The sequence below is a fragment of the Colossoma macropomum genome, unplaced genomic scaffold, assembly GCF_904425465.1.
Source record: "Colossoma macropomum unplaced genomic scaffold, Colossoma_macropomum, whole genome shotgun sequence".
In the NCBI taxonomy this organism is placed as follows: domain Eukaryota; kingdom Metazoa; phylum Chordata; class Actinopteri; order Characiformes; family Serrasalmidae; genus Colossoma; species Colossoma macropomum.
The window spans coordinates 25,487,182-25,499,016 of NW_023494791.1; the positions used below are offsets into that span (position 1 = coordinate 25,487,182).

General features: G+C 42.3%; 1 protein-coding gene across 7 annotated transcripts; it reads right to left on the bottom strand.

Moving 5' to 3' along the window:
- Nucleotides 1-1,044: 1,044 nt before the first annotated feature.
- pwwp2b (PWWP domain containing 2B) lies at nt 1,045-11,379 on the bottom strand. Of its 7 annotated transcripts, XR_005007436.1 has the most exons (5): nt 10,898-11,379; nt 6,052-7,699; nt 5,514-5,571; nt 3,031-3,076; nt 1,045-2,926 (listed from the first exon to the last, which is right to left on the bottom strand). XR_005007436.1 is itself a non-coding variant. In XM_036574589.1 (4 exons), the coding sequence occupies exons 1-2, from the start codon at nt 11,206-11,208 to the stop codon at nt 6,052-6,054; spliced, it is 1,959 nt and encodes a 652-aa protein (XP_036430482.1). In that variant the 5' UTR covers nt 11,209-11,379; the 3' UTR covers nt 1,045-2,926; nt 3,031-3,076. The 7 variants fall into 7 exon arrangements, 4 of the variants coding, with proteins under 4 accessions (XP_036430482.1, XP_036430480.1, XP_036430481.1 ...); XR_005007435.1 differs by lacking the exon at nt 3,031-3,076; XR_005007434.1 differs by having other exon boundaries at nt 3,031-5,571.
- Nucleotides 11,380-11,835: the final 456 nt, after the last annotated feature.

Here is an 11,835-nt window from a genome sequence, read left to right on the forward strand (position 1 = left end):
CCTTAAATGGGAATTCCACCAATTTTTCAAAATATCTTATTAAAAGGGTTAAATCAGTACTATGTAATATTTTTAGTTAAAACTGCGTGTCACCCTGTAAAGCCTATGATAACCATTTAAAAGTCAAAGGTACTGGAACACGCCATAGCTTCATATTGTCATGTCTTTACCTATTGACGTCACACGCACAGGCTCAAAAAGAAGGTCTGGCCTGATGTTTAGGTCTCAAATACAAAATCAGCATTATATTAATGAATATGATGACAGCAGATCACTCACATCCTTGGAAAACAGGCCCTTCAAGTTTTGGCTGAGTTCTCTTCGGATACTCTTTCAACACACTCATAAAAGTCAGATGCACCTGATTGTTGGGATCTGCAGCACAACCGACATTACAAAATGTTCTTCCATACATTGCGTGCAATTACATACTTCCTACATAGTGTTGCTTTAAGATGTAAACAGTCATTCAGAGTGGATTGATGTTGAATGCACCGTTCCAGCAAAATTTACCACCTGAGAATTGTTTACAGCAGTGGTGAGAGTAATCAGACATTTTAAGCATTTAATGCCTCTTAAAGCTACATATAAAAGTTACTGAACGAAATATGCTGCCTGATGCCCGAGACATTATGCTACAACAGTTTTGAAATAAGCTTTTGGTCTAACATTAAGTACATTCATAGCAGGTACACGCAGGATGTTCAGGCAAAACAGTCACCAAAGAAAACTTTTAAAAATCAACATTATATAGGCTCAGGAGACACGTGTAGGTTCACTGGTCATTTCAGATACTAGCTAAAATGGCTATATTTGTGTTGGAGACATCATGACCACTGGTTCCCATCAACAACACTGTTCTCTGCTATGCACCATTTCACATCAAACCACCCTGAAGGACTTTGTTTACATCTCAACAACTAAATTATTCAGAAAACTTCAGATAATCGACAGAAAACTTGCATTTGAGTCTGTCAGTTAATTTATAAGGGACAAATACAGGATGCTTTCCCAACTGGTAAAGAACAAGCCAGCAAGCAAGTGTATTGCTTGTATATTTTATTTTATGTACACCATGTAAAAAAGTCCACTGATCAGAGGACAGTAACCACAAGTTGTTGTACTGGCGCACACACACGCACTCAGACACACCTACACATACACACGCACACACGCAATGCTTCATCCCAGCCCTACGGTCTGTCCTCCGTCAAAAACATGTTGGGAAGGAGATGGGGGAAAAAAACATGTAATCCATAAAAAGGAAGAGAATGTACCACTGAAAGGCAGTGGTGAGAGGCTTTGCGCTTAGAAGTGAGCTTAAAATACACCTCTGCTTGGGTTTGGCTCCCCTTCCCCCACCTCCTTTCCTCCCTCCCTCCCTCGCTCACTCCCTCACACCACAGAAGTGCCTCTTTAAATTTTCAAGGCCCTAAAGGTCAATTGCTGACTAGGGTGACTCTCTTCTGACTGCACTTTTAAGAAATAATAATAATAATAAAAAAAAATAAAAACAAGTGAACAAACCTGCAGCAATATCACACAGCAGAGCAGCTATTTCAATCCTGCTTGCTGCTCAACAGAGGACACTGGTGTTAAATTCATAGTACCCTTCCAGCACGGTGCCTTTTTTTGTATTTTTTTTTTTAAAGCTTTAATAAAGACGTGATGCATAGGAGTTTACACTTCCGTCCATTTCTCCAGTGGAAAGTTTTTATGAGGAGGGAGGTGGTGGCGGCGGAGGCGGACAGGAGAATGAATGTAGGTTGACAAACCTGACTAGATGCAATAATACAGTGTACACAACTAGTTCCTGAAAGCGGCTCGTTTTCTTGTCCATGTCCAAGTATAATAGAAAAAAAAGTCACTTTCAAGGCGCCGGGTGTGGTGGTCAGAGTCAGAGGGCTGTAGAGAGGTCGCCCGCTGTTCAAAACCAGAAAGGAAAAAAAAGAAAAAAAAACCCTCTAAATTAGTGCTCGATCTACAAGTGTCCAGCAGGCCACCGAAGGTACAGATAAAGTGCTTTTCTTTACATGACACATTAAATAATTAAAGCAAGTACATATGAAACTCTGTGGATCTCAAACAGTCCATGACACAGTTCCAAAAGGCCCTCAGACCAAGAACATTGAAACAATATCATAATAAAAGTGGAAAATAAAGGAAACAAATGGAGAAGTTACGTTTCTTCAAGAGAACAGGGACCGTTTAGAGAAATCCATTCTTCGGGTGAGAACATAACTATGAATGATGCTGTACTGCATGTTTTAAGACCTACACAGCGATCTCTAGATGCAGAGAATACAAAAGGAGTTTCACATTTTCAGCTTTTGAAAGAAAGAGGAAAGAGACCTTAGAATAAGACATGTCATTTAGTATCATACGGGTGTTTGTCAGTTTGCACTTTGTTCTTTTCCTGCCCAAGTGGACGAGGAGAATGCCACTAGAACAGGCTGGCTGATGGTCTCCATGGTGAATTCATTAGCTAGTCACTCCACTGACAGGCAGGAACCCTTCACTCACAGAAAACAGCAGCAGTGGGATCGTACGAGACTGTAGCGAGGTTTGCCTGTGCTTCGCTGGCAATAAATACATTCGGATTTAGTGTCAAGCTACTCATTCCACTAAAACAGAAAAAAATAACGTAAGACAGAAAGACAGGTGGAGTTTCCCCAGGTGTACCTGCCTGCTCCTTTCACTCCCTCAAGCTCAGAGAGCTCCACGCAGGGAGGCCATTTTCTCCTTCCAGGTGATTGGGTTAGAGGAGGGGAAGGAGGAGGAGGAGAGAGAGAGGAAAAAAAAAACAAAGCACCTTCCCTCATAATATCCGTGGCAACCGCAAGTGCTCTCCATCCCGGGAGGGAATCACAGGAGGGGAGCGCGGGCTCCTGAATCCCAGCCAGGCTTCAGCCTTTGACCTCCACTCCTGAGACAAAACACAAAAATCAGTTAACAAGCAGGCTCTGGGCAGTTTACAGGATGCTTGGATGGTATTCACAGTGTTTTATATATCATGACTGATATTAATACCTCGTAACGTCTTTCTTTTTCTTCAGGTTTTCTTTTTTTGGATTATCTGAAATCACCAGTTGTTACTTTACCAAATGTGAATACTTCACAAGAAACGGACCAACAGAAATGGTTCAAAATTACTTTGTTTAAATTGAATGCATGTTCATGTAAGACCATTTTAATCAATCTTTTCCTTTTCCTAAAAAGTTACATTTTGGAGATTCTGTTCTGAGAGTGACAGTTTAACTATCATATTCTGGAAATACACTACATAAACATTCATTGTGAATGCATATTTATGTGTTATTTTGTATAATACTTTCTAGCATATTTATATTAATGTCTGAGCAGTTTTATGTGGTTATAATACTGCTATAATACATCATCTGTATACAAAACCATCTGCAAGTCTGATATTTCCATATATGGCTACTAACACAGACCCACAATGTTGATATTAGCTCCACCGTATTAAACAGACCTGTCTAGCTTTTCCACTCTGAGGTAGCGTAACCAAAAAAATGAGTAACATCAGCACATTGTGGGGGGTAAGGGGGAAGAACTCTATGATATCATCTGCCTGAACAGCTGAAATTGCAGAATGACATCCCCCCCTCAAAGCCCACATACTTTTCAAGATCCAACTAAAAATGGTGTGAGGAAAAACACTGCAGACCAAACAGCCACAGTGGGAACAAAGCGTTACTGTGAGCTTATATTTAACATCACCAGGTTCTGGACTTCAATGAATATTAGCAACATGACAAACACAACAGTAGCAGGCCCATAAACAGAAGAATGAAGTTATAAAACATTTCTATGGCATACTTAAACGGATTCAAATTCTATGTATTTAATAAAAAGTGGTTATGGCATTGTAATGCTAGAAGACGAAACTGTCTGATAGTAATCAGTAAAACGAAGCATGAAAGGAAGATAAGAACAGTGTGGTGAGGACGAACGTCTAAAGCAGTGATTTCCAGCCACAGAGTACTTCTGCCCTGCACATTTTAGAGTTTCAATGCTTGAAAGTCAACCTGAAATTAAAGTGCCCTTTTTAACCTGGCTAGTTTGTGTCCCTGATCATATTAAGCAAGATTTATCATACTATTTAAAAAACAAAATTCTTGTTTTCCTGTCATGTTTGATTGAAGTGCAGTGACTCATTTAATCGATGAGATTAAATGTCAGAAATGTTTCCTAGATTTTACAAGATGGGGTTATGTATGAATGAATCCAGCTGCTTTGTGAATGTTATATGTAAAATCAAATGCTGTCTAAAAAAATCTTTTGTAAATTAATAATATTGTCAAATCGACACAATGAGATCTGTTCGCCCCTGCTCACATTAAAAGACGCTGAAACACTGGCCCACACCAAACCTGCAGAACATATCACTGCTGTCTTATACCAGTTACACTGGCTGCCCATTTACTTTATCACGTATTGCATATAAGTCACTCATTACTTTTAAGGCACTACATGGTCTGGCACCTCCATAGTGAACTTAGCTCTTTCATCTGTATATCCCATGGTATAAACTCAGGTCTTCTGGCTCTGGGCTCTGTCAGTTGTCCTCTAGGTTAGACTCCCTTTTTGGGGTTGCAGGTCCTTTAGTGTTATGACCCCTAAGCTCTGGAATTCCTTGCTCCGACACATTTGTGACTGCTCATCTGCATTTCCTCTTTTAAAACTGAACTAAAAACTTCAAAAACTCAACTTCATAGCCACGCTCTATGTTGTATTCTCATTTCTGTCCTGTTTATTTTATTTTTTTCATTTGTATTGTCTTTGTCTTTACATTGCTTTTTTCCACATGATCTATGAAAATTTGTTTTGCTTTGCTATTTTTGTTACTACTGTACATATACTGATACTTTTGTGTTTCATAGTTGCTTTTTTTGTGGGCCTATTTTCAGATACTCTGTAAAGCAACCTTGAGCTTTGGAAAGGTGCTATGTAATAAGACACATTCTAATAATATTTATTATTATTATTATTATTAAGTATATAGAGCTTATGATAACATTATGCTATCAGGTTCATTTATTATTTATCAAACTACATAAAGCGGCACTGGGGAATTATGTTAAGTGCATTCATCTCTCAGGTTCAGGTTCCTCCTGAGTGAATTGCCATCGTAAGCTGATGTAACATCAGTCTTTTGTACACTAGCCTTTTGTAGCATAATGCCCTGTTGCTGCACAGTCACCGCTACCATATTGGTATTGGCGCCGATACTGTCACTTAAAAGCAGTATCGGTATCACCTCTGGGGATACCAATACCTACGACCAACACCACAAAGCAATTTCTGACATGCTGGCGCTTGCATGTGCGCCAGCAGACAGAATTTAACAACAAGTCAGTGGTGTGGGCTGGCAAGCAGCACTAAAAATGCTCATGGCAAAATTTGTAACGGCAGTATTTCGTGAGAAAAACACACTAACCACTAACCCTTGACTGAATGGCTGAGCCAGGCTTCTTTTAGTAATCACTCACCTGCCACCATGTAGTTACTTACAGTCTGAGTTCATGTTAGTCCAGATTGCTACATCACCTTTAAATAATCACAAACACTTAGACAAACGTGCAAAGACTTTCAGGCTTCAGCATAGCTGCCATTACTGCTTTAGACAGGTACAACTTACTTTTGACTATTTTTATAAATACAACAGTATGTCATATGGTGTCAGAAATCAAATAAGCAAGTCTATAACAACACTCTGTAAGTAAAGTGGATGATGATTTAAGCATATAGTTTGCACAACTCTAAAATGGCAGCTGTTAGCTTTCATTATTTGTTAGCTGGAGCAAACAGATCTAACACAAAACTAAAAAAAAACTAAAAACTTTGAACCCCAAATATGCACATTTACAGTATGAGGATCAATGCAATTTTTTTTTTCAAATCACCACTTTAATGAGCTGCTCTTTTAGATCAGGTGTGCAAAGAGAACAAAATGTGCAGGGTAGGAGTACACTAGGATCAGGGGTGGGAGTCACTGGTTTAAAGAAAAAAAAAAAAAAGAAATCTCACCTATGTCTCGCAGTGTGAGAGCAGGGAAGCAATCTCGGAGCTCATGTGGCCCACCGCTTTGGCCGCCTCAATGATGGCACGGCGGTACATCCCTTTCTTCTTGCGGTTGAAGCGCAGTCTGAAGAACTCACGGAAGGGTGAGAGCTTGGCCACAGATAACTGCGAGGTGGTGGGAGAGCCGAACCAGGACACCTTGGCCTCAGGCCAGGGAGCATCCACCTCGCCCTCATCCCTCCGGCTTCCACTAATGCTTAGGACACGCGCCGGCCACCAGGGGAAGCCGTGGATCTTTCCCCATACTACATCTCCCACGGTCACTGCATGGCCCTCCTCGGTCACGCACTTGCTCATGCTGCGCGTATGCAGGCGCACCGTCAGAGGCGGCACAGTCTTGCCTTGGCCCTCACGCGTTGAGGAGGACGACGAGACATCACCAGGTGCCAAGTCACACAGCTCGGGTGACGTGCCATCCGAGCTGAAGGACTTTGACTCGTCCAGGCTATCGCTGCTGCATACAGACAGGCTGGAGGAGTCGGCCTTGCGCTTGCGGAAGTTAATAAGCAGGGTGAGGTCACCATGCCGCTCACCTTCCTCTCCCGAGCTGCCTGACCACAGCTCCAGGGGGTTCTTCTCCTCAGTGGAGTCCTTGGGCAAGGCCGGTCCTGGAACCCTGGGACTCCTACGTCGTGGGTCCCCCACTAACTCAGCCTCATACACAGACACGCGCTCCTCTCCATCACCACGGGACCTTAACCGGATCTTGGGTGAAGGGATGTCCTGTTCAGAAAGCTTTGGGAGTTTAAGCTTGGGGATTGACACCGTGAGGCCAGTTCTAATTGAGTCCAGTGGGGGTCGCAGATCTTTCTTGGGCTCACGGTTGCTGTCGTGCTCCCCATTCTGCATCAGCTGCTTTGGGCAGAATGGTTTTACTGAGCCATGCACTCTGGACGGGATTTTCATGACCTCACCTTTCCCTTGCGGAGTGCTGTAAGAGATCTTTATCACTGGGCTGTGTGGCACTACGTCACTACCTGGGAACTTGTCTTCCTCCTTCCTATCTTTTCTGAACCTCTTGCTCTCATAGCCTGACGTGTCCTCTCGCCTTTTGGATTCCTTTGTAGTGTCGCCATCTTCTTTCTTTTGGCCTTTGGGCAGGGCTTCCTTGGTATGTTCCTCCCCCTGCGGTGCGTTTTCTTTCCTGGACGGCTTGGCCACCGTGGAACCGTCTTTGCTGTCCTCATCACTGGTTAGCGTGTTTTTGCACTTCTCGCACAGCACCTGCCTAGGTCGCAGTCTAATGGTGCTCATGGTCATACGCCCGGGCTCCCGAGACCGCCTCTTTTTCCTTTTGATGGGCCTGGGCGGAGGCTGGGGCACCCACTGGCTGTATGTGTGACGCACCCACAAGGGCTGAGGAAAAGGAGCACCCTCAAAATATGGTGGGTATGTAGCCTGGCCTGGCAGCACTGGTATGGGAATAGGGGTGCAAGGGGGCTTTTCAGGCTCTGTGTTCTCATCCTTTGGCCGTTGTGCTGACTGAATGGGAGGTTTGGAACACGGCTCCTCGTTCAGGATTTCACACTCCTGTTTGGATATGAATGGCTCCTCTGACTTTCCTACAACATCTGGCAGGCAGAACAAACCAGTCCTACACAGAGCAAAAAAGAAAGCCTATGAGGACACAGAATAGTTTTTGAAGAAACATCAGACGAGTGAAAATGAGCATGAAGCCATTTAGACACAGATTAGCCATTACGGCTAAATACATTAAACAGATTTTTTAAATGTTTTCAGACATGCACATTAGCCTTTGCAGAGATGAGCACTAATTTCTTTATGCTGAGCTCTCCTGCTTGAGCCAGCGCTATTAGGAATAATTACAGGGCTTTTAACTTCCTTTGTGTGGCATCAGTGATGACCTACTCTCAAGCACTGGCTTGCAATGCAGTGGGACCATTTTGGTGCTCCCTGGAAATGAAATTCCAGGTAAAGCACCACCACCGGCAACTTTGATCTTGGTTTGATAGCACTGGCAGAGCAAGTCTAAAAGCACACAATGAGCTGCAACTGAACCAAGTTCATCTTTAGGCACATCTAAGGCCATGAATATGACTAGTATGACCATGAAACTGTATTGTGAGAACTGTGCTCTAAAGGAAAATCTCATTTTAAACATGATTTCACAGTGAAGTTCTTAATTCTATACTAATGCCTGCAAAAGTCACTGAGTCTTTACAGAGGACAGGAATGAAGCTTACGGAACTATGACAAAATAGACCATTGTCTTTGTTAAACAGAAGGCTGACCTCAAGTGTATGTGCTTTACCGCAGTCCAAAATTAAATTTACGTGCTATCTTTGTGAAGCACAGCACTGACATGCGTAGGGCAGGAGCTCAGACAATTTTGTCATAGTCACTGAAGGGCGGCTGTAGCCAAGGTAGCAAACTGCATGGCTAGGCTCTGTCAGAGACAGCAGACAAAGAGGCCAACAGGCCTGCCACAGAACACACTCCCCCCGCCCTCGCTGAACAAAAACAATCCCATCAACCACCAGGGATGCAGGGAGAGAGCCAGGAGATTTGGTTGTTTTCACACCCTGCTTGATATTTGATTGTATGGGGATTATTAATTAAACCCTATAAGACAGTCTCCCCTCCCGCACAGACAGCCCTTGGAGAAATTTGATAAGAGGGAAGCCTGTCCTATGAGTCTCTAGATATAAACAGCAATTGGTATAATTATTATAGGCCTTTGACTAAACAAATAGGCCATATGCTACTCTACCTGCTTTCACCTTATGTTTCCTGCTTTTATGAGGCGTTAAGCCATCAGGGATGGATTCTACTGTATTTGTTATGTACTGAATAAACAAAGTTATTTGAGGAAAGTTAACATATGCCAACTAGAAAGAGGAGGGTAGTGCTAGGAAATTGCACAAATAGTATAAGTCTTGGCCACTTATGAAAGCAGAGCACTTGAAGGCCAGTGACTCAGCACCACTCAACCATGTTACAGACAAGGCATTGCAATCAGTTATCAAGATACAGGAAATGACAAATAATGACATAACAATGGGGAAGACAAAATGATAGGGTATTTTAAGACTTAAAGAATCCAGCATCTGACAACTTCAGATTACCAGCACAGAAAAATTGAGGCAATATGAGACAAAAACCATTTCACCTAGAGACAGGGCTGCTGCACAATTTTTCAAATGCATCTAAACGCTTTCTAATACCTTTATACGACCTCAATATGTCAAGAATAATACCACCACACAAAAGCATACATAGTCTCAACTATATTAATGTATAAATGTTTTTTATTAAAACTGATCAAAAAAGCATGGCTGTGTGCATCAAGATTATATGATCCTTGCTTGGCCTTTTCAGTGTGTTTAACATAGTTAGCAGTTTTGCTGTCCAGTAGCCCTTTATCAGTGGTCACCAACTGAAAATAGGACCACTGTCAGATGGACAGTTTTGGTTGTTGGACTGCTGTGGTTTAGTTTAATGTGCGAAATAACAAGTTTTAGGAATCTTTCAATCCGTTTAGGCTTATTTAAGCTGATGCCCAATCCATTAAAATATGCCTGGACGTCTCTACATTTAATACTTCTAATAGTAGAAAACAAGACATTTTATTTTATTTTATCCTTCAAATGTATTTTAAATCTTCATAAGAGTTTTCAAGGAAAAGCACTGAACATCTTTCCCTTATGTTGACTCTGTGTGTGAAAGGCTGGTGAGATTCTTATGTAGCACCACTATAAATACACACAGTGGTTATTAAAATGCACTGTACTTCAACTGTAACACAGCTAGTCTGCGTGACAGCCATTCTGAACACTGTAGAACATCCTGTATCATACAGTCTACTTGGATATCTCTCACAACTAGTTCAATAAATGTCAATGACAGTGATTTGATCAGTAACACCCCACCTGTCTTTGTCTGTAAGAAAAAAGGCCTTTACAGCAAGTTCAGCCAATTTAATATAATGCATAAGTAATGGCACCGTCTAAGTAAACCTGCGTTGTTGACAGCACTGATATGATTTGCTAATGGACACTTCTTGTCTGTTATGTAACTAGAAGCTTTTGATTAATAGTCTAATAAAAAGAAAGAAAGTGGGTGAGACCAGAGGCAGCTTGCTACACATATGTATCTAGAAGGATGTTGCCTGCGAAAAGACGGTTTAAAAAAAGGAAAACACCAGGATATTAATGGAAAAAACAAACGAATTGTATAAACCATAGCACTGCTAACATGGCTAAGTTATTAATCCAGCACCTTTGACTGAGAACAATTTCTGTTAGCAACAACAAGCTACAACAATGAGAGATTGTCCTTCACATGAGAATAATTACATTTTACTACAATACAAATGACCTCGTGTGCATTTATTTAAATTATTCTACTTGTACACAGACACAAGAAACAGTATCTCAATATAAGAATAATGTTATATGGCTCAATTTTTCTGCAGTAGAAAGGATAAGTGGCTAACTGGAGAGCACTAAACCTTAGCTGGGAGGTACTCAGTGCTTATTTGAAAGATAAAACGGTCCTGACAAAATAAAAAATAAAATTTTTCGTTGATATACACAGATATACTGGTGTCCACACAGTACGTGTATGTTCTTACAAAATTATGCGTTTGTAATCTGTGAATCCTCTTCTGGCTTTGTATAAATGAAAGGCCTGCTTGTCTCTGCCTGGCCTCTTCTTGCTGGCTAACGTTAGCCAAGTTAGCCTAGCAACTGGGCCTTCGATGCTAGCTAACGTTAGCGCTTTTTTTTCTGCTGCAAGCGTTTAAAACATTGCTCCAGAAACCGTAACTCACTTTTTGTTGCAATCGAGCAAAATGCCCGTGTAGTTCCTCTCCCGGTAAGTGAGCGTCACCACCAGCGTGTCGTTGACTATTTGATCGATGGTCACCGGAATCCGGGAGCCGGCCCGCAGCTCCTCCGCCACGGCCTCCATGCTCTCCGAGTCGAGGTGTCCGGCTTGTCCGGCTTGGCGTTGCTCGATCTCGGCCGCCGGAGGCGCTCGCGTCGGCCTCAGCTCCTGCTCCCCTTCTCCCAGCAAAGCACGGGAGGCTACACAGGGGCACGGAATGACGCCATCAGCCCCACCGGGGCAATTACAGCACATCCAGCAGCAGTGACATCACAAAGAAAGGCGAGAGAAGAGAAGTGAAAACGCCGACTCTCCGCTTCTATTCACATTCTGGCAGCCCGATTTCCACCCAGCATTTTTTTGCACATGTTTACACCGTGCAGTTCCCACCGCCTTTGAGCTGCTCTGCTTCCACTCGCAAGCGGGTCCCACTTCCCGCAGTGATTGACATCAAGGCATTTTGACCACAAGATAGCACTGCACGGCTTTCAACATATACTTTAACGTGGCTTATAATAGACAATATAACAACTAGTGTAACATACAGTCTTATACTATATTATAGGATTAACAGGGGGCACAATTAAAATGACTTTAAAAGAGTTGTATTAGTTGTATAAAAATCGTAACAGGTATGTACGCATAGGGAGTTGAAGAGACCAACAAATTAGGTCGTGAGGGCTTAAAAGCGCAAAAGTTAACAAATTGTTGCTGGCTACTGAACTGTCCTGCCCCTAGTAAAAGACGCCACGACTTTAGTTATGTGTAGGGGCAAGATAACCTCATTCATACATGAAACATGAAAGACTAGAGCAGATTTTAATCTCTCCTCTTGAGAGGGTTAAACAGTGCATTTGATCACACATAAGAAAATGCTAAGTT